General features: G+C 34.5%; 2 protein-coding genes across 6 annotated transcripts in view; one reads left to right on the forward strand and one right to left on the reverse strand.

Moving 5' to 3' along the window:
- The window catches only part of LOC143222906 (uncharacterized), a 48993-nt gene extending 29391 nt beyond the window's left edge, over window positions 1–19602 (reverse strand). The window contains exons 1-2 of one of the 4 annotated variants that reach the window (XR_013012584.1): window positions 19235–19602; window positions 10579–10654 (exon numbers count right to left, since the gene is read on the reverse strand). Coding sequence is in view for 1 of the 4 variants with exons in the window: in XM_076450082.1 (XP_076306197.1) it covers window positions 19235–19292 (58 nt within the window). In the remaining 3 variants the exon portion in view is untranslated. Of the gene's footprint in view, window positions 1–10578; window positions 10655–15474; window positions 16065–17609; window positions 18634–19234 lie in introns of those variants that run through there. The other 3 variants (XR_013012583.1, XR_013012587.1, XM_076450082.1) reach the window with 3 other exon arrangements.
- The window catches only part of LOC143222893 (uncharacterized), a 198753-nt gene that overhangs the window by 85242 nt on the left and 87174 nt on the right, over window positions 1–26337 (forward strand). For both annotated transcript variants that reach the window (XM_076450040.1, XM_076450050.1), the window contains exon 8: window positions 25809–25959. In XM_076450040.1, the coding sequence (XP_076306155.1) occupies window positions 25809–25959 (151 nt within the window). The remainder of the gene's footprint in view (window positions 1–25808; window positions 25960–26337) is intronic.

Below are 26337 nucleotides of genomic sequence, written 5' to 3' on the forward strand. Positions count from 1 at the left end.
CACAGCGGAACGTCTGTGGATTTGCAACGCAAAAAAAAAAAAAACAGGTTTCGATACACGTGATGGGCAGAGCACAGATAGTCATTCATGTAGCTTTGTGCTTAATTACAAACAAATAAACAAACAAAAAGCTTGCATCAATTGATTTGCTTTGAGTTTGCCTACTGATTATAAATAGTACTTTACTTTATTACCAGTTACAACTTTCGCAGTGTCTGCTTGAAAAATATTATTCCTCACTGTAAAAGCTGTAACCTGTAATAAAATAAGTTAAAAACCAATTAAACAAGCTAGTCTAGTTTATACAAACTAAATGAAGTATAATATTTCTTAATTTTTAAATTCTGCAGCTCATGCTTTCGGTGTTTGCTTTGGCCCGGCATGGCCAAGCGCGTAAGGCGTGCGACTCGTAATCCGAGGGTCGCGGGTTCGAGCCCGCGTCGCGCTAAACATGCTCGCCCTCCCAGCCGTATAATGTGACGGTCAATCTCACTATTCGTTGGTAAAAGAGTAGCCCAAGAGTTGGCGGTGGGTGGTGATGACTAGCTGCCTTCCCTCTAGTCTTACACTGCTAAATTAGGGACGGCTAGCACAGATAGCCCTCGAGTAGCTTTGTGCGAAATTCCAAAAAAAAAAACGGTGTTTGCTTCAAGTCTCGCCTGAGCACTTCTCAAATTCCAAACAAGTGCAAAAGTGTTACTTAAGATTGTTTTCATTGCTTCGTCAACGTAAGTTAAACTAAATTATTTCATCTACCTGTTAGATCTAGAACTATTTTCATGGAGCATATTGGGTCGTCACATGGTGTTTGTACCACAGGACATTTCTCCATCTGAAGGTTATTATGTCGCATACACTCGCAGGTTAGATTTTATATACGTATATTGATGTGTAGTGGCTGTCATGCGATAGTAATATAAATAACATCTGTATAAGCTTTACTTATTAAAACACTTTTTAGAAGATTCTGTATACAACCAATCGGATATCCCGTGAAATTCAAAATGAACAATTTCTTATTTTATCAAGCCTCATTAAAGTTGAGATAATTTCGAGGATTTAGCTAGAAATGAAATATTACTAACGTCCTTTTCTGCCGTAGGAGTGGGCAGGATGAGTCTTGAGACGGGGCTAAGGTTCAACCTTGTCACACTCCCACTACTTAAGTGTCAGATTCTGAATGTGAAATAGTCACTAACTTTTTTCCTTCACATTCGGATCTCTGACAGTTTTAGCTTAAATGCTTAATGACATAACACTTGTCGATTTCTGTTGCACGAGTGTCGTGTTACTTGTTCCATATAAAACGTGTTTCGCAAGATGAATATTTCTTATGTGTATATAGAGCAAGAAGTATTTTTTTTAACTGCTAAAAACTGCTGACTAAAAGTTTTTTGTTTTGTTTTTACAGGCCCCCTTTTTTAACACGTCATTAAGATCACAGTTTTACTAAAGCATTTACAGACTAAAACATAGTGCGTCAGTTATTTAGAAAAACTTTACATCGAGACTGAGCCATACACACAACGAGGGTGTAGAGAACAAATGAATTAGAAGTGTAGTTAAGGCAAACTACCCGTTAAATAAACTAGAGAACGCAAAGGTCATGGTGAAAACATGTAGCAGTTTTATTAAACAGAAAGTAAGCCTCTCAGTTCATTACGTCTTTTAGCTATTGCCTAACTGTATTTTTAATTCACTATCTAACGCATATATATTATTTTTGCAAATAGGGCATTGTAGTATTTTGTCTTTCTTTTTAAGTTAAACTTTTTTTTAATAGCTAATAATCTTTGGTGCAAAAAATATAATTACCGTTAGGTAGTCTCATTAGGGCCTTTATTTTCAGTGTAGATTAGACCTCAATGCTGGAATTTTAGAATATACCTACTAGATGGCAGCACTAATGTACGTGTATATTAATCATTAGCATTTCTCGAGAGAGAACTTTTGGAGTGAACACTTTTTCACAACGCTCTTAAAATGCAACATAAACGTTCATTATCGTTTTAAACATCATTACCTTCTTCAACACAAAAAATTCCCTGACCCTTACAGATCTTTATTTTTTGAAAACTATTCCAACACTTACATTTATTTTCTATATAGGAATTCCTTATGAGAAACAAAACGCTTGATGAGTAGAAATAAAACATTTTTTTAAACAAAAAATAAGGAAAATAATACAAATGCTGTTTTTCTTTCTTTTCCCCTAATGTGTGTAATGCCAATCCTCGAGCTATGAGTTCAGGGGGGGGAATCACCTTTTTATTATATTTTATTACTTAATGCTTTAACCTCTGACCTTTCTTGTGATCTTTTTGCAACACACACAATCAGGACTACAAAAGCTGAAATACGTTCAATTCAAATGTAAATAAAATATTTCTTAAATATTATTCGAATGTATTTTAGTTTTAATTACATTTTTAACTGTATTTTTAAACTTCCGTAAAAGACTAGAGACGAAAACTTGGAGCAGAAAATTAAATCAAAAGTTGTTTTTTTTTATTGTGTGTCATCTTCATGTTTAAATTAACATTCATTCTCGTTGAAAGTTAGGGCAGATATTTCATAACTCGTCTTTAGGTTAGTTTTAATATATATTTAAAAAATAATAATAAAGTTTACCCGGTTTTTCAGATTGGATTTTCTACTTTGCGATTTGTATGTCTGGCTGTGAGCCTCCACCCCCCAAACAGTCATTAATATTATACCTAATGTTGTGTTTTGTTCTGGGTCAGAGTGTCACCCGTGTAATTTACTTTCGATTATGCTGAGTATAGGTTTACGTCGATAATAAAACTGCAAGAGATTAAAAATGGCACAGCGGCATGTCTGTGGACTCGTACCGCTAAAAACTGATTTCGATATTCGTAGTGGGAATAGCACAGATAGCCGACAACGTATACATTACAATTACCCCTTACGAATCTTGGTGATGAATGTTATCAAACACACGTTAAGTTTAACAAAGTCATAAGAAAAGACTTCCTACTGTTAAGAGCTATTTGTTCTGAAACTTTAAAACTCACGAGGCTAACTTTTCTTAAATATCGACAACTTTATCGCTACTGTTTAATCTTAAAGTAACAGTTAACCACCCCAGTTCGAGCCTTATTTTTAGAAATGTTCGAGTTCCCCTCCCAACTAGTCCCACTAATGCGCAGTTCATTAACAACGCTCTGTGTAATCTGATTACGTTTCTGCGCTTGCTTGTTTGTTGTTTGTTTGTTTTTTACTCACTTTAGGCAGATAAAACTGTCTAGTGATTAGCAAGTAAAATAACTAAGAAAAGGTTCCAGCGAGGATCTAACTGAATATTTAATTACATGGCTAGATACTTTTGCTTTAAGGTCTTAGTTTCAGTACAACATTAGAGTTCGGAGCTAGAAATGCGAACTTTTACCTTACTGAACAATTATATTTGATTTAATGTATAATTTGAATATTTATACTTTAAAAAACATCAAAAATTTACGATATTACAATGAAATTAAAGTCATTAGTTTGTTACCAACAATCTAGAAGAATCTGTCAAAATGTCGTTAGGACTGTTATATCTTTAAACAATTTAAAATGACCAATCCTAGATAATAGCGTTTATTTATAACTAAGGGGAAAGCTTCACAATGGGCTTTTTGTGTCCATGGCAGGTATCGAATCTTGAATTTTAGCATTATGCAAGTCCTCGGACTTCCCGCTGTGACACCAGGGTGGGGGCTTGCAGCTTCTCTAGTTCTTATGAATTATAAGTAATAATGTAAGTGAAGCTAAGTATTATTTATTTTAACGAAATTATTAATTATTATGGTGTTAACCCTTATTCTAATTTATAAATTGATTTCATATAAAACTAATAAAAATTAAGTTTCACCACCTTGTCTTATTCACAACAGTTGTTCGAGCAGTGAGATAATAAACGGCGACTCTGTCGCTACTGGTAGCAATCGCATCTTATTCTCCGGTGAGACAGTGGTAAGTCTTCGGGTTCACATTACCAAAATCAGGGGGTTGATCATCCGCAGAAGACACGGTAGATAGCCCCGTAGGGATTTGTATAAGAAAAGACACGTATATACCACACACTACCTCATCCCATCCAGCCTACTAAACCCTGGTATTTGGTGAAAGACCTTGTGTTTGTCAAATTGTTTTGTTGTTTTTACCTATTAAGATAAGTATAGTTGAAACGCATCGACATTAGTGATCACGGATAACTTCTACAAACAAAAACTTTTAATAATGATGTAGTTTGTAGCCTTTACATTGATTGTATGATTTGATAACAAAAGTAACAACGACGAGAATGTTTAAATATTTCAATAAGAGATTCCTTAATTATTTCTATGATAATATAATGAATTGTGTAGTTATAATTTGATAATATCTGTATTGAAAGAGTTTTTAATAATACACACAATATACATGTGTGGAAGAGGGCATCTAAATAAATAAATAAATGTTTATTATCAGCCCCTATTATTGCCGTTAAGCCATAATGGAAGACGTCGGTGGTAGTAGTTCACAAAAATATTAGGGACCTTGCATTTTTTAGACACAATTTAAACGCAGATTTCAAACATGTCATTAGTCACGGAAAATCAATTAGGTGTTGGGTGGTTAAGCCCACAACATCTTGGGTCCTACTATCAGTCGCTGTCTGTAGTCAGTTGTGGGAAGGTAGTCACCCCAATCATTAGACGTATAAAAAGAACCCCGTACTATAAGTAAACCACCCTTTATTTTTAGTTTTAAGACTCCCAACCTCCACCCTTTTCAATAAGAGTAGGTGTAGAAATAGGTGGGAATGCCCTGCGTATTTTCTTATTTGACATTTTGTTGCGCATATTTGAGTAAAACATGATCTACAGAGTCATTAAAATATATTATTTTATGCGATAAATATTACTCAAACACCTATAATTATTTAAACCAACTCGATGTACATACTTTATGTATTTACACACATTTTTTGTTTTGGTTTGAGGTTGGAAATCGTAATGAAAACGGATAGAAAGTGAATACGCACATGTACTTTAGTTTATATAAGTTAAAACAACGAAAAATAAGAGTTATCTAGGGTTAAATTTAATATACCGAACATATAACTAAAAACAAATTAAGGTTAATTTGTCACTGTTCATCAAATTTTACATAACGATTTTATTATGAAACAAATACATACAAGTGACTGAATGACACTATGTAACACAAATTTTGTTCCTGGATAGTATGTATTACTTCTTAATTGCTTATGTTCTAAACGTACAGAAAATAGCCATTATTCCCTTCAAACTTTGCTTTTGTGACCTGGATAATGAAATTTAGAAATTAACCTATTTTGTATGTAAAAACTGGAAAATTTGCGTATTTTCATTTACATAAGGTCTGAATAAAACAACATATGAATCAAGATTTACATGTATATATATTCTAAAGTTATACAAAAGTGTTTAGAAGTGAGTAGTTTTTCAAGATTTGCGACTGTAATTTAAATCATTTTCACGCATCAGTCCCCAAATATAAGTTTCCCATCACGTTAGTATTTTGAAGTTCTATCAACCGTGTTGGAAAAAAAGAGAGTAAAATACGTAAAACATAACTTGAAAGTGGTTAGGTACACTCCTGAAATGAAACAAGGTTGTTTTTAGAAAAACATTTCCTTCCCTTTGTGACGTCATATCTATCGATCTTTGAAACCGTATTCTGTAAGCGATCATATGTGGCATTAATTCTCAGGACTGTAAACTGGACTACTCTTACTGCGTTTAGAAGGAACTCTTGGTAGAACTATGAGATTATTTTAAAATGTTAAATTTCGGTTTTAGATCAGTTGTTGTGAAATTCACTTGATTTACATTCTGAAAGGTTCAGGAGTGGCATATTGGTTAACGTTCCCAGGTTACTGTGAATTGTAAGATTCGACTAGTTGCCACAAAAGTCTTAGAGCTTTGGGTGCGTTATCAGAGTAAAAGTAAACTCCAACTATTTAATCAAACAGGAGTAGCCCAAAAGTTGGTGTAGGACGTTTGGACCAACTGTCTTTCTTCTAGCCTGTTGGTTATAATTAAGGACAACCAGTTCGCAGATATACCTTGTGTAACTATGAATGAAATTGAGAAACAGCCAAACCATTTATAAAAAGTCGCACTTGGTTCGCTTGATTATTGAAATTGATATACGAGTTATCCTTTTAATATCCAATATATATGTATCTGTCTATCTGCATGATATCTTTGCATAAAGAACTCTTTCTTTCAATTCTAGGTGGTAATTTAATGGGTTGAAATACATATCAACCTCTAATTACTGAGTGACCGTATGTTTGGTTATCAATTGTGGAAATGATGGGAAGACCCGTACAGCGAGAGACTCTCACGTGGGATTTTTATAGAAAATATTGAAATTTATGTGAGCTTCTGTCTACTTATGTGCATACAAGGCAAAGCGAACACACGTGCACATAGCATTAACGTGTCATATGTAATGAAGTATATTTATATTTGCACTGTAACCTGTATATCTTGTTTACTAGATATAAGAACCTTTGGCTCTTAAGTACTTCATACTAGTGACCGGAGCATCTTCCTTTAGTTTTCAAAAGAACATAAATGCTTTTGGTATAATTATTTGGGAATGTGTAACGAAACGTCATGTTAGTTTAGTGAAACGTTATTTTCACAAGCATATCCTAAAATAACGTGTATTGCAAAAATGCATATATATCGTTGTTTCTTTCGTATTCACATTATTTCAACACTAGCTTAAGAGAAAGATGTATAACCTTATAAAATAACATTGAAATTTAAAATGAAAATGCATAAGGTGAACCATTTACCAAAGTAATAGTTAATATATATATATATTTTTTTTATTTTATTTTATTTTTTTTACAATGCCGTCATATTTAAGGCTGTGCGTATGTGTAGAGGTAGACGAATGTGTACTGGTGCAACTGTTGTTTTACGTAGAAGTGTTGTTGTACGTTTTACACGTCTGTTCAGTTCCCTCCGCCACACACACACACACACACACACACACACGTGCAGCTGTATGCGTAACGGAATATATAATATTACCTCGCTCAACTCGCGTGTAGATCTATATTCGATTATATATTATACTTTGACTAGCCAATAGCGAAGCTTTCCGTAAAACTAGTCTGACCGTGGGAGCACCTGGTGAGCCAAATAGAACATTTTCTAACCGTAGTGGCATGGCTCTCTTTTCTAATTCAAATAATTTAGCGTATCGCTAATACTTGGATTAACTCTAATAAAAAGAGTGGAACTTTCAAGCGGAAAAATGGCGTCTAAAGGAGGTAAATATTTCATCGGAAACATTTTCATGTAATATACACGTATGTAAATATTGTATTAGTATAGAGTATTTCTAATGTATTAGTGTATTAGTATAGAGTGTTTCTAATGTATAAGTGTATTAGTATAGAGTATTTCTAATGTATTAGTGTATTAGTATAGAGTATTTCTAACAGCGCGTGTTTTCGCGTTAAAATGTTCACGTATATTTACAGTCATCCGTATGGTCTGTTGCTTTGTTTCTGTCACCAGTGTTTTGTCGTTAGAAATACAAATGGGTTTTTAAGTCAGTGAGACAAATTTATTTCAAAACCAAAATTTAGAGAAATCTTTGCCACAAAACGGAAATTTCTACTGCTGGTTATAAGTAGGAGTAACCTTATAACCAATGATGTAAAACGTTTTGGAAGTTTGGACTTAACATCTATTACAATTCATGTATAGAATATTATTCTGGGAGAACCTAGTTTATTGTTAGGTTTTGTATTAGTAGCTTTAAAATAATTAAGTATAGTGTTTACGACATTTGAAACTTGGCTAAAATGTTACCTCTTTACAATATTGAGTAATAATGTTGTAACCTGATACTTCTAATGAATATTTTTTATTTATTCCAGAATTTTACGAAAATTTTTTGTTACGTATTATAATTGATCTCCGGTGGGTGGGTTTGGCGTTTTTTATGGCGCAAAATTGATCTCGGACGAGTTTCTGATTTATTGTATTACGATTTCAGATAGCTGGAAATTTTAATTTGGAAGTTAATTTAATGTAAATATATCAGATTTATATTTACCAACAAGGTTGATTGATAACCACAAATTTCTTTCTTAACACAAATATATTTTAATATAAAAACACTCAATAGAATTTATAATAACTGTTATTACAAATAATTATTTATAATTTATACACATGTTTTACAAACTCACTAACAATATACAGTCTTCTTCTCTAAAACAATATTAACTTCTTTTATAACAACGCTATGGAGACTAGGTTAACAGTTTTTTGTCATCACCCGTATGTAATCAGTACAACCGTATCAAACATTATTTACGCTGATTGCTAATACCACATGACGCTAAACGCTCTTTAGTTAGGATGAATTTTACAAAATTCAGAAATTCGTGCTTAGAAGTTAACAATAAATAATCAATAATAATCGTTCACCCATATGATTATTTTGAAAATTTGAGCTAGAAACTGCTAATGTAGTTTTCTTTGTCCCTCTTTGTCCTCGAAGAAATACTAACGTCCAAAGTTAATTCAATGAAGTTAAACGGTTTGTAATGTTTGAAATATATAAACGTTCCTGATCAAATATCTATACTTTTTTGTTTTTCCCAATTTATAAGCGTTTACCACAATTATAGCTTCCGAGGTTCTAGTATACTGACTGTAGACCGACCAATAGTTTTCTCTTATCTCCTGCTTTCATACTCATTAGGCGAGATTCTCGAACATTCACTTTACAGAAATATTTGAAAACACGTTGGTGCTTTCGTCAAACATACATTGTTGATTATTACGCTCGAAAATCTTCTACAAATTTGGAAAACAGGCGGGTCTTGCGTATTACACATTTAACAATATACGTTACATGCATTAAAGTGACACAAACCTAGATATTAAAAGTATAACAGTAAATCTGTTGCATTTCGTGAGATCTGTCTGCTAAATTTTGAACTGAAAACAAGGGGAGCTCATTTCACTAAGACAATGGTGTCCAAAAGTTTTTGATATTCGCCCAAATTGTGGAGAATGTGTTAACATTTTCGCCACATGACAAAAAATAATAATTTTTTTTTATAGTTATAGAGGAACAGAAAAATACACAATGTGTTCTGTTATATATTGATAGAATTAATTATTTTTAAAACAATAAGTGGAAGAGGTAAAGCACCAGTTCAACAAAGGTCAATATCCGTTTCGCCACAAATGGCGACCGTGTTGGACACCGTGGCACTAAAGGCTTCAATTTGTAAGGGATCTTCAATTCACCTGGTGATCATGCGCTATAGTGCAACTTGCGTGTATGTAAATCCGGTCTGATTGTAAATTTTTCAGACTGCCATTTTGGACCCCCTGCTGAACTTGGAGGCATCTCTGCCCTCGTCTTCTTTCCACGAATGACGCCCAGGAATAAAAGAAACAATTTAGAGCAAAGACAGTTACTAGCCAATACTGGTGCTTTACTTCTTCCACATATTTTTGTCAAATAACAAATTCTATCAATAAATAACTGAAATACATTGTGTATTTTTCTATTCCTCTGTAACTATAAAATAAATTGTTATGTGGCGAAAATGTTAACACATTCTCCACAGTTTTGACGATTATCAAAAACTATTAGACACTACTGTCTTAGTGAAATGGGTTCCCCCTGTTTTCAGTTCAAAATTGGCCTTAAAGTTCGTAACCTATTGCCAGAACGTCTTCACACTTTGACTCCACAAATACACAATTTGAACACGTTATTACTGGAGCACGCTTAACATTCAACTTCAGTTTAGTGAAATGTTCCAGATTAGAACCATATGGTTATTATAAAAGGCACTAATTTCTTGGAGGATATATTTTTATTGAAAAAGTTACCATGCTTTTATGTTTTGTATTATGAAAGCATATTTTACTTTGCATTTCTCAAATATTTTGTTTTGGAAACATAAACTAAAAAAGGCGCACACTTTATCACCGAAAATCGTCGCAAGTCGGAAACAAAGTGTAACACTTGGACTTCATGATTGATCTTGAACCATTCTGTAAGACTTAATCCACTCTTTGGTTCTTCGTCCATTCTATAGATGTTGAACAGTTTTGCAGGTCTCGAACCACTTTTTAGTTCTGGGAGTACCCCGTAAATGTCGAATTACTATGTAAATCTTGGGCCGTTTTGTAGGTTTCAACTACCTCGCTTATCTCAAATAGTTGTATTTGAGTATGCTACATATATTTGTGTTATAATTTACAATAAAAATAAATATGAGGTGTTCTGTGCTTCTGAAAAAAAATTCTGTATTTAATTAGTTGAATAATACAAATTGTAACAATCATAATACAAAATACCAAGTGTAGCCTAGTAGTTAGCATATAAGAGATAGGGTTAGAGACAGTATCAATGAGTACGCTTCGTGCTTTATAAAAGTTATAGTTTATCTCTGTTTTATTCACTGAACTGAATGCCCTTATGTGGCGAGGGATGCTGCTTGCTGTCTTTCCTCTTGTTTGTAGTTCAATATTAGAACACACCTACCTGAATTCTAAGGCTTTTTCTACTTGGAAATTTAGCACCAGGAGAAAGCATGTCGTTCAGTTCGAAAGTTCCACTTCTAGTAATAATAATAAAGACTAGGCTTAGTAAATTCTAGTACTGTTAAATATCGATGTTTTTGGTAGTAATTATGAAGAATTTCTGAGTAAAAGAGTAAACTAACTCGAATTATAATAGTAAAATTCCAACTTTTATTGACGATAACCCTATATATTAAACTGATGAAAAATAATGTAATTTATCAGTACGTCACAACCTTTAAATCTACAAATATCAGATCACCAGCTGGATGTCTTGGCTGCTAACAATATCTAATTAAAAACACCTTTGGTGTGAAAAAAGATGCGCCTAAAAACGGATTGAGTGTGCGATTTAAAGGAATGGAATCAAAATTGGTGACTAAACCAACAGCTACACTTATAGTACTGATAAGAAGAATTCTACACTGTATATTAATTCATTAGTTAACTATGCCGCACTCTTTTTTGCACTTAAAATGCTTATGGTTAGATATCGCAACTTTCTATTAATACGCATCAACAAATGATAAGTGATACTTGATAGTAGCGAACATTAGCTTTAGAACTGCGAAATGGACTTGTACTTTATAAAACGAAACAACTTTACAATATATGTTGATGTTTTCCTCTATAAAACAATATTAATAGTTTCCATTATAACAACGCCATGGAAACTAGATTAACAGTTTTTTGTCATCACCCATATACAATCAATACAACCGTATGAAACATCATTATTTATGCTGATTGCTGGTACCACGTGACACTAAATGTTCTTTAATCAGGAAAATTTTATAAAAACATTGCAAATCTATGCTTAGAATTTGACAAAGAATAATCATTAATAATAGTTCACCCACATAAATATTTTGAAAACTTGAGCTAAAAACTGCTGATCTAGTTTTCTTGGCTTAATCAGTACTTACGAATCTATATGTGCTTTCACCACATAATTTTGCTGCTCTAAATCAGCCATCCTTAATTAGCTTGAATGACAAAACACAAAATCGGCTTGTCTTTACTCTGAGAGGAAGCTGCAATAAACATTTTAGACAGATAGCTTACGTGACGTTTCAGATTGACATAAATTTGGTCACAATTGAGCGATTTCTGTTAAATAACTTTGCACAAGTAGCTTATTAGACAAAATTTGATACTTAACTGTACATTGTAAAGATCTCTCACTGTGCTAATTCATAAATGTTGAGTTTTCTTTTTTTTTGTATTTTCGGTGCAAAGGGAAGAAAGGAAAAAAATCAATTAAAATTGTTCGGAATATTAAAGTTCCATTATTCATAAAATGTGATTTACCATCTACTTCTGTGTATTTCAAGTAAAGTTGCTTTTTGATTAATCACTCGAATTATACAGAAAATACATAACATGTAAAACAAATGTATATTATAATTGTATGCTAATGTGCGACTTGTAAGCATGCGTTAGGTGACTGATGCAAAGTGTGATCTTGGCAACGGAATAACATACGATTTTTATAACGTTTGATCGAATATCCGTTTAGTAATAAATATGTCGGTCTCTGTGTCAAAAGAAATTGACATACGAGTCATTACATTTCAAAGTAGATCAAAGTTTGTTTTATTAATGGTATGATTTTAAGCGTTTGTTACTATGCATGATTATTAGTATCGGAAGGGTTAGGGCGCTCGACTTCTAATCTGAGGGTCGCGGGTTCAAATCTTCATTATACCAAACACGCTTGCCTTTTCAGCCGTGGGTACGTTATAGGGTGACGGTCAATCTCAGTATTTGTTGATAAAATAGTAGTACAAGAGTTGGCGGTGGGTGGTGATGACTAGCTGCCTTCCCTCTAGTCTTACACTGCTAAATTAGAGATGGCTAGAACAGCTAGCCCTCGTGTAGCATTGCGCGAAATTCAAAAACAAACAGAATTAGAAATTTTAGTTGTGACGATCTTAGTTGTATTGTTTTTTGTCTTCTCTTTTGTTTTTTCTCGTCTTTTTGCCTGTGCCTGCCTATTTCTAATCTACCTTTTTATTATCTTATTACTTTTTTACGTTCGTCCACGTTCTGTTTTCTAAATCCATCACTCTGTTTCTGTATGAAATATGACTATACTTACGTCATCAGATAACAAACGATTAAATGAGGTAAATATAATAATTTACAGCGTGATATAAAACTGACATCTACATCTTTGTGTTAGACATTTAGGTTAGATAAATAATTAAAAAGTTGTCTCGGTTTTAAAAACGGTATTTAAAAGTTATAGAGTCAAGGGTACCAAACTGAAACAAAGCTTTCTAATTATGTCATTATGCAATCAGCACATATAATTAAAATGTACTTTTCTTGCGTTTCTTCTTGCAAAGTTATTTTTCAGTTTCTCTGAAAGTAAATAGTATACTCTGATCCGAAGATAATATATAATGTACGTTTAACACTGTCATAAACTTACCTAATACATAGACTTAACGTTTGTTTCGGTTTCACATCGTATTCAAGTCTTGCTTTTTCTCATAAGAAACGTTGAAAGACATATTTAAGAAAGGATTATAACACAGTAAAACATACTGATATCGAATAGATAAAAAAAATCGTCGGTAGGAGGTTTAAAACGCTGAAAAATGTAACGCCACTTGACAAAATCTTAGTAAAAGTAACCTGTTACGTTTTATTAAACCAAATTGTAGTAAATTTTAACTACCTGGAAGTCACTTGTCCGAGGTATGAATAAAACAAACTTTTTTTTTTTGTGAAGCATAAAGCTACACAATGTGTTTTATATTTTTAGTATTATAGACTCACTAACTTACCGTCGAGCCCCACCAGGGCGCTCGACTCGTAATCTGATGGTCTTGGGTTCGAATCCCCATCACACTGTACATTCTCTCCTTTTCAGCCGTGGGGGCGTTATAAAGTTATAAATCCCACTTATTCGTTGGTAAAAAGTAACCCAAAGGTTGACGAGGGTGGAGATGACCAGCTGCCTTTCCTCTAGGTTTTTACTACTACATTAGAGACGAATAGTGCAAATAGCCCTCGTGTAGCTTTGAGTTAGATTCAAACCAAAACAAACAAAACTTGTAGTCGAACCATTTGGGATGGGAGTGCACGGTTATATGTTTAACACCACACAACCTCTTGTCCATTGTTGGACTTTAACAAAAAAGTTTAATATTTATGAGTTTGAAAAAGCAGTACTATTTTTAAATCTCATTTAACAAGATTGTATTTAAGACCGCGATTAATAACTCCATTCGGCGGGCATGGCCAGGTGGTTAAAGCACTCGAATCGTAAATTTAAGGTCGCGGGTTCGAATCTCCATCGCACCAAACATGCTCAACGTGGGGACGTTATAAATTTACAGTCAATCCCACTATTCATTGGTAAATGAGTAGTCCAAAAGTTGACGGTGAGTGGTGATGGCAAACTGCATTCTCTCTAGTTTTGCACTGCTAATTAGGAACGGCTAGTACAAGTGGCCCTTGTGTAGCTTTGCGCGAAATTAAAAAACACACAAGTAACTCCATTCTCTTACGTTCATCCACCAAAGCTCTATATGAATGGATCACTTTTACTGACTGCTACTTCTGCTAAATTTCTAGGTCTAACCTATGATTCAAAATTAACGTGGTTACCGCATATTAAAAATATACTGAAACGAATCTGGAAAAGAGCAAACTATGCAAGAAGTCTTTCAGGTAAAAACCAAGGAACATCACCAGACAATATACTTAAAATCTACAAAACGTACATTAGACCCATAATAAAATATGCATCATTTGCCTGGATTAACATAGCACCCACACATTTACAGAAACTTCAACGAATACAAAATTCAGTTTTAACTTCGGCATATAAAGTACCACGTAGCACCTCAACCACATTCATGCACAAGTATGCAAACATAGACACAATATCTGAAAGACTCGTGCATAATTCTCTAAAATATTTCAATAAGAATTGGCATAAGAATTACTTAATGTGTGATCTCGACAGATACCACGTACATGATGTAAATAGTCCTAACTACCTCTCCCCTTTTAACATATATTTAAGGAATGTTGCACAAGCTGGCCACCTTGCACTAGACACTTAATCCTTGTTTTTCTTTAATGATCCTAAATTTTCTCATTATTATTATTTTTTTAATTCTTTTTATTCTTTATTTTATTTTACTTTGTATATTTTTATTTTATGGTTACTACTAGTAGTAATAGCATTTTCTCCATGGAGAAAAGCAACGAAAGGAGAAAAATACAAAACAAAAAATAAATGAAAATAAAAAAAAAATATATATATATATATATATATGAAAAATCAAAAAAATCAAAATGAAAATCAAAAAAAGAAAAAATACAGAAAATGTATTAAAATAAAAAAAAGGAAGAAATAACCAAAGGGGGAAAAAAAACTTTTCTTGTGCGTCCATGCATGGACTGTGCCCAGAAATGGGCCTGAGTATGGTGTTATACTTTTACTCTGGCCCAAAGCTATTATAAAACAAATCCCTGAAAGACAGACGCTATCAACGTTCGGGAGGGAGGAAGAAGTCTAATGTACCTGACCCTCCTGGGTATTTAACATCACTACCCAAATACCCACTCAGCGAGACTCGACTCTCTTATGTTCATCGAATAGTCAATAAAAGTAACTTTTTAAACCCATAAACACTCGTTTAGTAAAGTAAAATCGCCAGTATTACATACCTACATTTGGTTTCAGTTACTCGTAAGAGAAATTAATTCAAGTCTGTCGTCTATAGCATATTGTGATACAGTACTCATGATTTAACAGTACTTGCAAAAAAAAGATTATAAACTTAAATCCTACAACCCAAATTTAAAAAGGTAAAAAAAGGGCTTTGTCTCTCACTCTGTATGAAGAATAATTCTCTATCTCCGACGGTGAAAGCATCAGTCTCATCAAAAGGGCAGCCACAGTGGCGCCCGAATGACATGGAGTGTGCGCTTTCATCTGGTGTGTAGCATATAGCACAGGCGGTGTCTGCTTCTGGCAAGCGCCCTCCAGCGGAAAGGTGGGAATCTCAATCAAACCTGCCCTTACACCTCCGTGACGTCACACCCGTGAACACCTGCTGACTCCCCAATAGGACACTAAATAGTCTTTGAACCACGCCCATCCTCAGCGTCACAAACAATTCTCCAGGAAAAGAATAAAGTCTATGTTCAAATAAGCGTTGATATTTAAGTTCAGTTGTTGCATTTTTATGTTTTTATGATCAGTCTCAATCTAGTGTGTACATGTTGTTTATATTCCAGAACAGCTAGATAATGTGAGGTTTTACTGCAAGTACAAATCCATCGTGGCGAGGTATAACTTCCAGTAATGGCTAACTCCTGCTTTCAGATTCTTGGTTGATGATTTGATATACCCCCCCCCCACTCCTTTCTTGTTATTGTTCTCTTCAGACTTGTATGTTAACGAATTCACCACAAGACTGTTAAATATTAAACTCGCGAACTGCTCAATGAGTACCATCCATGATGATCATGGCAGCTGTTGTTTATCGAACTCCAGGTAAGAAACCTTCACATTTAAAATCAAAATGTTTCGTTGATTGAAGTTAGCACAAAGGATTAATCACACAGTCAGCCATAAAAGCAGGCTTTTACATGATTTTAATAACTGTTTGGGGTAATTTTATTCTTCCTGTCTTATTTTAAAAGTATTTAAAGAACCTGTTTTGTTTGTTTCACTGCTGTTCAGCTCTGCCTGTCTCCACTTTTCATTAAGGTATATACTTAAGAACGAATGAGAAGTGTTTTGTTTTTAAATTTTATTCTCGTAAGTTCTATCTCTGTTGTTTTTTTTTTACTTTTATTATATAGATAAATGAGCAAGCATTCTTTCATTTATCCTGAATTTTAACACAAGTTTTCCAGTAAACCCAGCTATGCAGGTTTTCGGGAGAAGTAATAAAATGAGTATGGTATATCTTCTAAATAAAGTTCAATTAGTAGAATATTATACTTCTTGCGCGCACTTCTTACTTGCGTTAAAAAACAAAACTGAACTGAAAACGTGTTATTTGTTTCGAATGAGAGCAATAAAGTGATGATTAGGCTGTTTAAAATGTGAATTTACCATTATAATACAAAAAGATTCAGGTGTTCCTTTAACAGTGGGAAAATTGTCATTAGAGGTACAGACACTCGTTGTAACCTGGACCTGCCCACAAAGTGCATAGAGTATCAAATTATTTGCTATTCAAATTAAACTACCAACAAATATAATGGAACTCCACACCGTTCATAAATTAACAAACTTTGTTTAGAAGTATCATGTTCTGTGTATACAGTTTTTATATCATATAGGCTTGCTGTTGTTTTAGGCATATTTACTTGTTTTACAAATACTGTTTTATAAATTAGTACAACACAGAATGGTGCATCTCGACTTAAAGATCAGTGTTATGTGTTGCATATAGTTTCACTTGCTCTTTCTTGGAACACCTGTTTTAAGTACGAACACGGCTTTCTCCAAGTAGTTATTGATTTATTTCGCAAGAAAAACACCGATATAACGAAATAGATTTCAAGTTTGGAAGCTCGAGAAATTCGTTATTTAGAAGCTGCTGGTCTGATGTGTTAAGACCTGACTATGTGGTGTTATGATCGTTAAATGTTACTGTTGGCGTGGCGTAACCTATGTATGATTCAAAGCTTGGGTTGTGAAATCCGTTGGCTCAGATTACGTTCTCGGAAAAGTCGTTTCTGGTTTTGCATGTATCTGTTTTGAACTTGTCTAAATCTAGTTTAACACTAAAGCACAACGGTAAACTAAATCATCTCATGAGTGTTCACTCAGAAAAACTTTACTGTTTAAACGCTGTAGAGCAATACGTGTTAAAGATGTCTATTTATTTGTGGTAATCTCTTTTTGCATATTACTTTGTCAACTGTGTTCAAGTGGTAACGTTCACTCGGCCACTAGACTACGAAGAATGACGGACTGAAAGTTTAGTATTTTAAAAAATGGTGAGAAACATTACTAATTTTGATTATTACTAAATTCTTTTTCGTGCTATATTAGTATCATTATTTGAATGTGATCTTTAAAAGAACTAAATGGTTTACTTTTGCCAGAAGTATTGATATTAAATAAGATTTACGTTCTTTAAATGAGGATGTTAGGTGACATTTCATCAGACTTAGGTTCTACAAGATGTTTTTATGGACTTGAACACGTGTTAATGACGTTTCTGTTGTTTACATCAGGTAACTATTTTGAATCACGTTAAAGACCGTCTGACTCAAAGTTATCGTACACTTCGATGACAATTGTGTGTGTTTCAAGACTTTTGTATCGCTTCAACTTAAAGGTAAATTTTCAACAAATTTAATAATTGCCTTCGAAACTGTACTTTGGTTAGGTATAATTCAGTGTGGTTCCCATATTTTTAAACACTAGTTTTTGAGTAAAACATGAAACAAAATATGCGGGTCCTCGAACTCAAGTTCCTCTCGGTCGTTCGGCTGTTTCCGTGACGTTTTACAACTATGACGTAATAGTTGCCAAGCGCGCTTGGTTGCGCGCCGACCATTGTGTTCTTTTCAGTGCTGGTGTTTTATATACATCTATCGGTGCTTTTTTCGGATTACATACTCTGTGAGACTATTTTTTGTCTTGATATTACTACTTTATGTTTGTTTTCTGATAACATTGTCTGCATTGCTTATGGTTGTAAAAACGGTTCGGCATTGGGCAAAAGCTTCTTTTCGTTTCCGTGCAAGGAGAAGGGACCGGCAAGGTGGCGACAGTGGGTGCGGATGGTCAGTAGGAAGAACTGGACTCCTTCACACCATGCAAAGCTTTGTCAAGATCACTTTGAACGCTCATGTTTTGTGTCGGATCCAACTGTTTTGGATTCCTTGGGTTTCAAGCCAGGAAGATTGATACTGAAAAAAAACATAGGCAGTAGATAGGATCCTCCCCACCATCTTTCCTCGTGTAGAGCTGAGGACCGATCTCAGCCTGCAGCATACAAGTTCCACCCCTCTGAAGCCATCCCTTGCCGTCACGAAAAGAACAACAAACTTAGTTGTATGTGTGCAGTATAAAGCGATAAACAATAACTAGTATAATATAATAATTTAAAAAGTACAAGTTTTTGAAGAACATAACTAGACATACACATTTCACATTCATGAGTGTGTTTTGCATTTGTGGCACCTGAAAGTCAGTGAAACCTTGATTTCCTAGTCTAGACAGTGGACAAATCTATTCCAAATAGAGTATATTCCAAGTTTAAAAACTGGTAGATCATTCTGTAGATGTTTTTGTGTCATTTTTAAGCATGGAAAAGTTTGAATAACTCCATTTTTCAAATTTAACATTTCAAGATAAATTAACCATTCAGACTGCTACATCTAGTTTGATTTTATAGACAGAATTATGACGTATAACTGAAATTCATTTTGTTACGAATCATAAATACCCGGTACAATTATTGTGGAAGGGCCGAGTATTAGTTACCATAGTCAGCAAAGTATAAACAAATAAAACCCAGTCTGTGCTACCAATAATTTATAAACACCAGACAGGTTTCGAGATGCTTAAAATTGCACTTGAAATAATACAGACCATATTTGTTGTTATGACTTAGGCTTACCATTCTTCCACTGGAGGTATGACCGACTCGCAACAGGCCTAGGCGCTATCAGTATCATTCACAGTATCGCTACTCTCACTTGTGGAACTGTCCTCATCACTAGAACTTGTCAGATATGTGTCAAAAGTAACTGTTCTAGGTTCATTCAGAGTAGGTTTGAATTAATATGGCGCTACTCTACACTGTTCAGAACACAAAGTCAAAACAGATTCCGCCTCTGTTTCTCCGTATGCACTAGCCATGTTTATTTGCATTCAACGCGCTGGCGTTGGCGGTTTGTTTTGCAACTATTACGTCACAGTACTTTTCCTAGCGGCAAACGTAAAAACTAAAACGTTCGGATTGCCGCTCGGAAAGGGCTCTTTCTGCACCAAGTTATGTGTTTCATTTATTAGCAGATATTTTTTATAAAAATGTGAACCTGCAAAATTAATCAGTATGAGTAGTTCTTTTGACTGCAAAGTTTTTTTTTCTTCTTTTTTCTGTAAAATTCACCTTTAAGCCTGATATCCCTTGGTTTTCATAGTCCAAATGTTTCGGCTTTAGTTATGTTCTAAAAGATGTTTCAACGCAAAGCTGACTGCGCTATGTTCATCACAGGAAATCGAATTCCGGACACGATGAAGGATTCGAATTATAAGTTTAATGTGTGTTATATTTTTTTCCGATATGCGCATGTACATTAAATAGTTACGTAATTTGCTCGCTTTCCCTCTCCACCGTAGCACAGCGGTATGTCTGCAGACTTAAAACGTTGAAAACCGGGTTTCGATACCCGAAGTGATCAGAGTACAGATGACTCATTGTGTAGCTTTGTGTTTAACTTCAAACAAACATAGCCATTTACTCTCTGTTGCCCTCCCCAGTACATGGGTTTCAAAACCCGGTTTCTAGTGGTGTTGAGTCCGCAGACATACCGCTGTGCCACTGGAAAGGCTTTTGTATTCGAGTTTTTATTGTAAAATTCAGGAACACTTAATTATGACTACTATTCTGATATTCATTCTTTTTCTGACTTATTTTAGAAGTTTACGCAAACATTATCTTTCGTTCAAACATGCCTCGTTCCAGTGTTTGCAAGTTCTTTTCTCTTGTGCTGGTAAACAACCATTAAGAAGCGGAGCCAACAAAGATACGGTTTGTTTTGAATTTTGCGCAAAGCTACACTAGAGCTATCTTTGCTAGTCGTTCCTAACACTCGACGCCAAATTTTGTGCTCCTCTATCAAAGAATAGTGGGGTTGACTATCACATTATAACTTCCTCCGGGCTGATAGAACAATCATGTTTGATGATGGATATGAACACACTAGAAACCTCAGAACCCTCCAATTTGCCCGAACATGTTATGCAATACTTAGTCACTCTCGTACCTATCAACTTTGTGATAATCAGAGGAACTGAGGATGAGTAGCAATTATATTCAAGACAGTCTGAGGGTTAGTAAATTGTTACTGATTATGAATCAGCAGAATTGCGCTTTCGTTTATTGAGCTGTAAGCTTGTTCTTTTATTTTGTTTTGGTTTTATTTGGTAATAAAATTAATTGCTTACCACTCATTTACTCTGGTGCTGATTTTAAAAAAAACTGGCAAAATCACTGAACTGGAAGAACTTGTCTTACGTATCTAAAAGGCTTGTTTTAGAACTTCGTAGAAAAGGTAATAATTCACTTAGCAGGGATAGTGGCTCGCAATAACCATTTCATCAACTACCTCGCAGAATCGGGCAGTTGATGTTTGTTCCTTGTGAATATTTTATAAAGTTGTACAGAATGGGTTACGTCTGCTATGTTTTAATATTTTAAGTTGCCATTTAACAACAATGACTGACATCCGAAGGATGATCATAAGATAGTGAGGTCAGAGTAGTAAATTAACGAAAATAAAGTTCATAGCTAATTTTTTGATATGTTGACATACTCAAAATTAATCGACAAATTGACATCAGACTTAAAAGTTCTGTCTTTAACATTTACAATATAAGTGTTAACAATACATTAGAATCCTTCCTTCTTTTTTATTATCATTATTGTAGACTTCACTGAAAATAACAAGTCGTGGTCTATTGAATAGTGTACCTGGAGTGCGGATCTGAAAATTCAGCATTCACGACCCGTTGACGTAAAAATACTTTTCACTCTTTGAGGTTGTTAGTACGCTACAAGAATAAGGATCAAATCCCACTATTCGTGGGATTTACAGCGCTAAAATCAGGGGCCCTATTTCTCTCGGTGGGCACGGCAGATAGCCACCCCGATGTGGCTTTGTTGTAGAAAAAAAATCGCTCTTCGTTCTGACAAGAGTAGGTACAGAATACTGTTGATGTTCACGTGCTTCCTTCCATATGGTTCGTCAGTTTCAGATTAGGAACGGCTACGTAGAGATGGTATTTATGTAACTTTGCTCAAATGTTCTCAAACAAAGAAACAATTGTTGAAAGTTCAATGCGTTAAAAGTTGCATAACTCTGGGCCAACAACGTCCTTCTCTAAATTTGTGACGTAAGTAAAACAAAAATTAAACTGTGGTTCGCGAGGCTCTAACGGTCGCTCATCACGTGATATATTCCTAGTACCGCGACTTACTGTTCCAAAGATAATGACAAGCACATTATTGTTACGCGTAATCATCTGTTTAAAGTCACGAGCCAAACTACAGTAACAAGGATAGTTTGCCAACTTATTTTACACTGTCTTCTGATATACGTGTAACTTGATTCTTAAATTGAAATAATCTCAAGTGATATATGTTGAATACTTAATATTAACAGGATTAATGGATTTTAAAAACGAACAAAAAAATTTGCAGATTAGGTGTAGAGCTACCCATCTAGAGTTGAAGCTTTTTATACAGGCAAATTACTCGTGGCTTCGTTGGCAAAAAGCCAAACCGCATGTTTTTAATACCTAAAATATGATATGGGGCTACTAATTGATTTTAATACTAAATTCATATTTGCATATGTTGAATGTTTGTATTTAGTAGTTATATTTGCGCCTTATCTTGCAAACTAAAACAGTAATCTTAATGTTTGGCGCCATCTCTCGGTGGCATTTTGGTATGGAAACTACTCGTGTCTTGTCTATCAAAACAGTAAGAGATGGAATTAAGTCATGTGAAATGAAGGACAAAATGTTCTATTAATAATAACTTTACAAAATAATAAAATATATATATTGGACTTTTTTTAAATGTTAGTCATTACACTGTTTGATCGAAAAATGTATTTTTTCTTTGTTTTAACTCATTTGGTTTAGCTGGCAAATCGTTGAACTTAACAAGTAAGTCTATCGTACGAAACTGCTTTATGTAATATCGAGAAATTAATGATTTAACCACTTACTGTAAGGAGAATATATTGTCGTCTGACTCGTACAAAATCTTGGTCGTTAGATCGTAGGATGCTATGAAGTTTGTTTGAATTTCGCTCAAAGCTACACGAGGGCTATCTGCGCTAGCCACCCCTAAATTAGCAGGAAATGCAGCTAGTCATAACCGCCAACTGTTGGGCTGCTCTTTTACCAACGAATAGGGCGAGCATGTTAGAGATGACGGGGATTCGAACCAGCGGATCTCAGATTACGAGTCAAACACCTTAACCACTTGGCCACTTTAAAGTGTTTTTTGTCATATAGATACGCAATGAACTTCGTCATATACGTCAGTCCACAGTATAAGTTGCGCCTAGTGTTATTTATCATGTAAAGACTTCCCACTGGTGGCTCAGCAGTAAACTTCAGGACTTTATAACGATAAAATTTGTGGTTAGATTTCAGTAGTGGAGACAGCACGATGTATAGCTATGCGCTTAACGAAAAACAAATAGTTTAGTGGCTTATGATAACTCACTACCAAATAATGTTTTTCGTTAAAATCATACTTTAGTTATTTAAATACTTTTTTTTATTTTGCAGTATGATTAAATAGCATGATTATTTTATAGTTGTAACTACTCATATCTTGTTGGGATGTTATGACACTTTATTGATTTCCGTACAGATGTAGTTAATGTGTCTGAATTGTGAATCAGAGTAACCTTTTTTCGTAAAAGCACGCTCCACACTTTGTTATGTGAGCTTGTTATAACAGTAACGGTCAAATTACACTGTTAGATCATTCGAGGGTTCTGTTGACTAGTCCTCGTCACTCTAATCCGTCATTTCAAAATTAAGAACATCAGATAGCTCTTTCAATAGCTTTCTGCGAAACTGTCAAACATACGACTGCTGTTAAGGCTACAGTATATTTTTATCGTTCACAATAAATAGTATTTTCCATATAGTACAAGATAACTGTAAGCTGTTAAATTATCGTCTTTTCACACATTCAGAACGAGGGTAGGTTTCATAAAACAGGCATTTATGTAAGTATTGTTCTATCTGTCTGATGCAATCGTTCGTATAAAAGAACACTTTCATTTTTTGTCTTTTTATTCTTTCTTTAGGTCATCATCCTGACAGTTTTGTTTCTTTTTTCGTTTTGCTTTTAATTAAGTAATCTTTTCACAAATATTGACATATGCACTCGGTATGTAATTACATTACTTATAAAAGCTTTCACAAAACGTCTCGTTTCTCGGAGCGTTCTACAGACGTTACGTGATATAATACTGCTATTTGCGTGGAAGTACACGCGTTCTGACTAGTTTTCCTGGTCTTAGCAATAGATGTTCTACAAAATAATTAATTACTTCCATTATCTTTCTGCAGGTAATCCGTTTCACTCAGGTATGTCATGTGACTAGATCAACCAAACTTAAATCTCGCCAATTTTATATATTTCGAAATAACTGATATTTTAATACCTGCCTGTATCTCGTTTTCATGGCGCTATTTTTTAAAAACTTTAGCTGTCTGCATTAGAATATCATAATAACTGTTACATTAATTGTTAATGCTTCATTGAGGCTCAGAATGATGTCAAGAGTGTACAACACAGCTTAAGTTGTATCTTGTTATCCAGTTTGGTTACTAATAGCTCTATTCTTTTACCGAGCATGAGCTGATGGTTAGTGTATTGGTTTGGGGATTTTAGACGTAGTGATAGCAAAACATGTTTTTTGCATTTTCAATTGTGTGCGAGTTATAAAAGTAACAGTCAATTCTGCTATTCGGTAATGAGTAGTCGCTTCAAGCGGCGGGTGTACCTGACTAATTGTCTTCTGTCTAACCTGCAATTCAAAATTAGGAACGGCTATATCTGAATCATAGGGATCTCTGACATGACTTGTTATCCCAATTTTGTGCATAAAGTGTCATTCCGAGTAAGAAAAACCAATCATTACACTTTTAGGTTAGTTTTGTTTTTGAAGTGCTGTATATTTTGGTAAGTTGTCTATCATGTTTTATTTTAATATAAAGAGAGCAGACAAATTATATCTAAATAGTTATTTATAAAACATTTTTGTACAAAATTTCAGTTATGTTACAGAAGCACTTTGTACTCCCAAGTGAGTTTTTAATATTACATATTTTTCCTTTGTTCCAATATCACCTTTTGGTAAGTTTAATACTTTTCAGGTTATATTTCCTTTTATAGATCACGCGAATCAGTGACTGAGCTCGTGATGTAACACTCGGCAAGCGTATTCTCACACGATCACGTTGCGCTTCGTGTGAAGACAAGTATTTGTAGACTCGTGACTACGCATAATTTAAAACATCACCATAGAAGACAAATTGCGACTAAATACAAGGTACTCAATCGGCAATATCATATGGGAATGGGAGGGACTTGTGTGAACGCAATTAATTGTTGTAAGTTTAGTTAAACAGAATTCATTCAATAGCAGTAAGTGTAATTTCTTGCTGTTGTTGGTTTTCCTAGTAAGATCGCTGTCGTGCTTCACAGAAACACTCTTTAAGTGCTGCTGTTCTAAAGAGCATTAGATTGGATGCTCTGAAGAAACCTTTCTGTCAATATTGCTGTTTTAAAAAGCGTCACACCGGACGCTTCACGGAAACTCCTCCTTTTGTTCCTGTTATAAATAGGATTACATTGGCATAGCATGTTTCAGAATTCGGATTATTCGACATATCTCAAACTTGGTTCTGTGGCGTTTAAAAATGTTAACCCCAGAATCAAATACAGTATGTTTTCTCTTGTAAATACGTTTACTTGCCTTCATTTACTGAGGTGAGAAACAAAACGTCTTTTTGATACAAACCTTTTGTACGTGTGTACAAGTTTCTTTTTTTTTTACGTCAACTAATTGTTTGAAAGCGATTTAACGATCAAAACGCATCGATTCATCAGTACTATCGACGTAAGAAAGTTCTGGATTTAAAAATTAGAAACACTGTTTGTTGTTTCTAAACTGTTTATAGTAACGTGTTTAATTTTGTGCCACATTAAAAACTAAGGATTTTAAAATAATAGGTTCTGTCACTTTGTATATTGCGGTAATTTATTTTAAGCACAAAAATATAGTGGGGAGTTACCTGCACCGCGCCAGCCGCTGGGAGGGACAGTGATTTGTTAATAGCCTACAGACGTGATGAATATTCTACAATTTTGATTTACATAAATATATATAAAGTATAAAAATGTAACAAAGTTTTATTGTTTTTTATAGGCAGTAGTGGCTTTCCTTCGAAAGCCCCTCCGTCTTCCAGTAGTTCTGTGTCCGCACACTCTTCAGGAATACCACACGGTTCGTTCATTCCTCAGCCAAGAAGTGGCGTAGTGACACGTGACAAAGGAAGTCTTGAACGTAACCATTCAAGGTAAATCGTGTATTTACACTTTAAAAGCAGTTTTCAGTTTTGTATTGATTGGATACGCCTTCTTTATTTGCTTGAAAATCGTTTTGACCTAAACGGTTAACAAGCTAAACTATGCAACGACTGACAGAATACAATTAATCCCATCCTTGAATTGCGAGTTTACGTAATCACTTATCCCTTGCATTTATATTTGGCTCGACATGGCCAGGTGTTTAGGACGCTGGACTCGTAGTCTGAGGGTTGCGGGTTCAAGTCCCAGTCACACAGACATTTTCACCCTTTCAGCCGTAGGGTCGTTATAATGTTACGGTCAATCCCACTTTTCGTTGGTAAAAGAGTAGTCCAAGAGTTGGCGATGGGTGGTGATGACTAGCTGCC

This window comes from Tachypleus tridentatus, chromosome 1, assembly GCF_004210375.1.
Source record: "Tachypleus tridentatus isolate NWPU-2018 chromosome 1, ASM421037v1, whole genome shotgun sequence".
NCBI classification, from domain to species: Eukaryota; Metazoa; Arthropoda; class Merostomata; order Xiphosura; family Limulidae; genus Tachypleus; species Tachypleus tridentatus.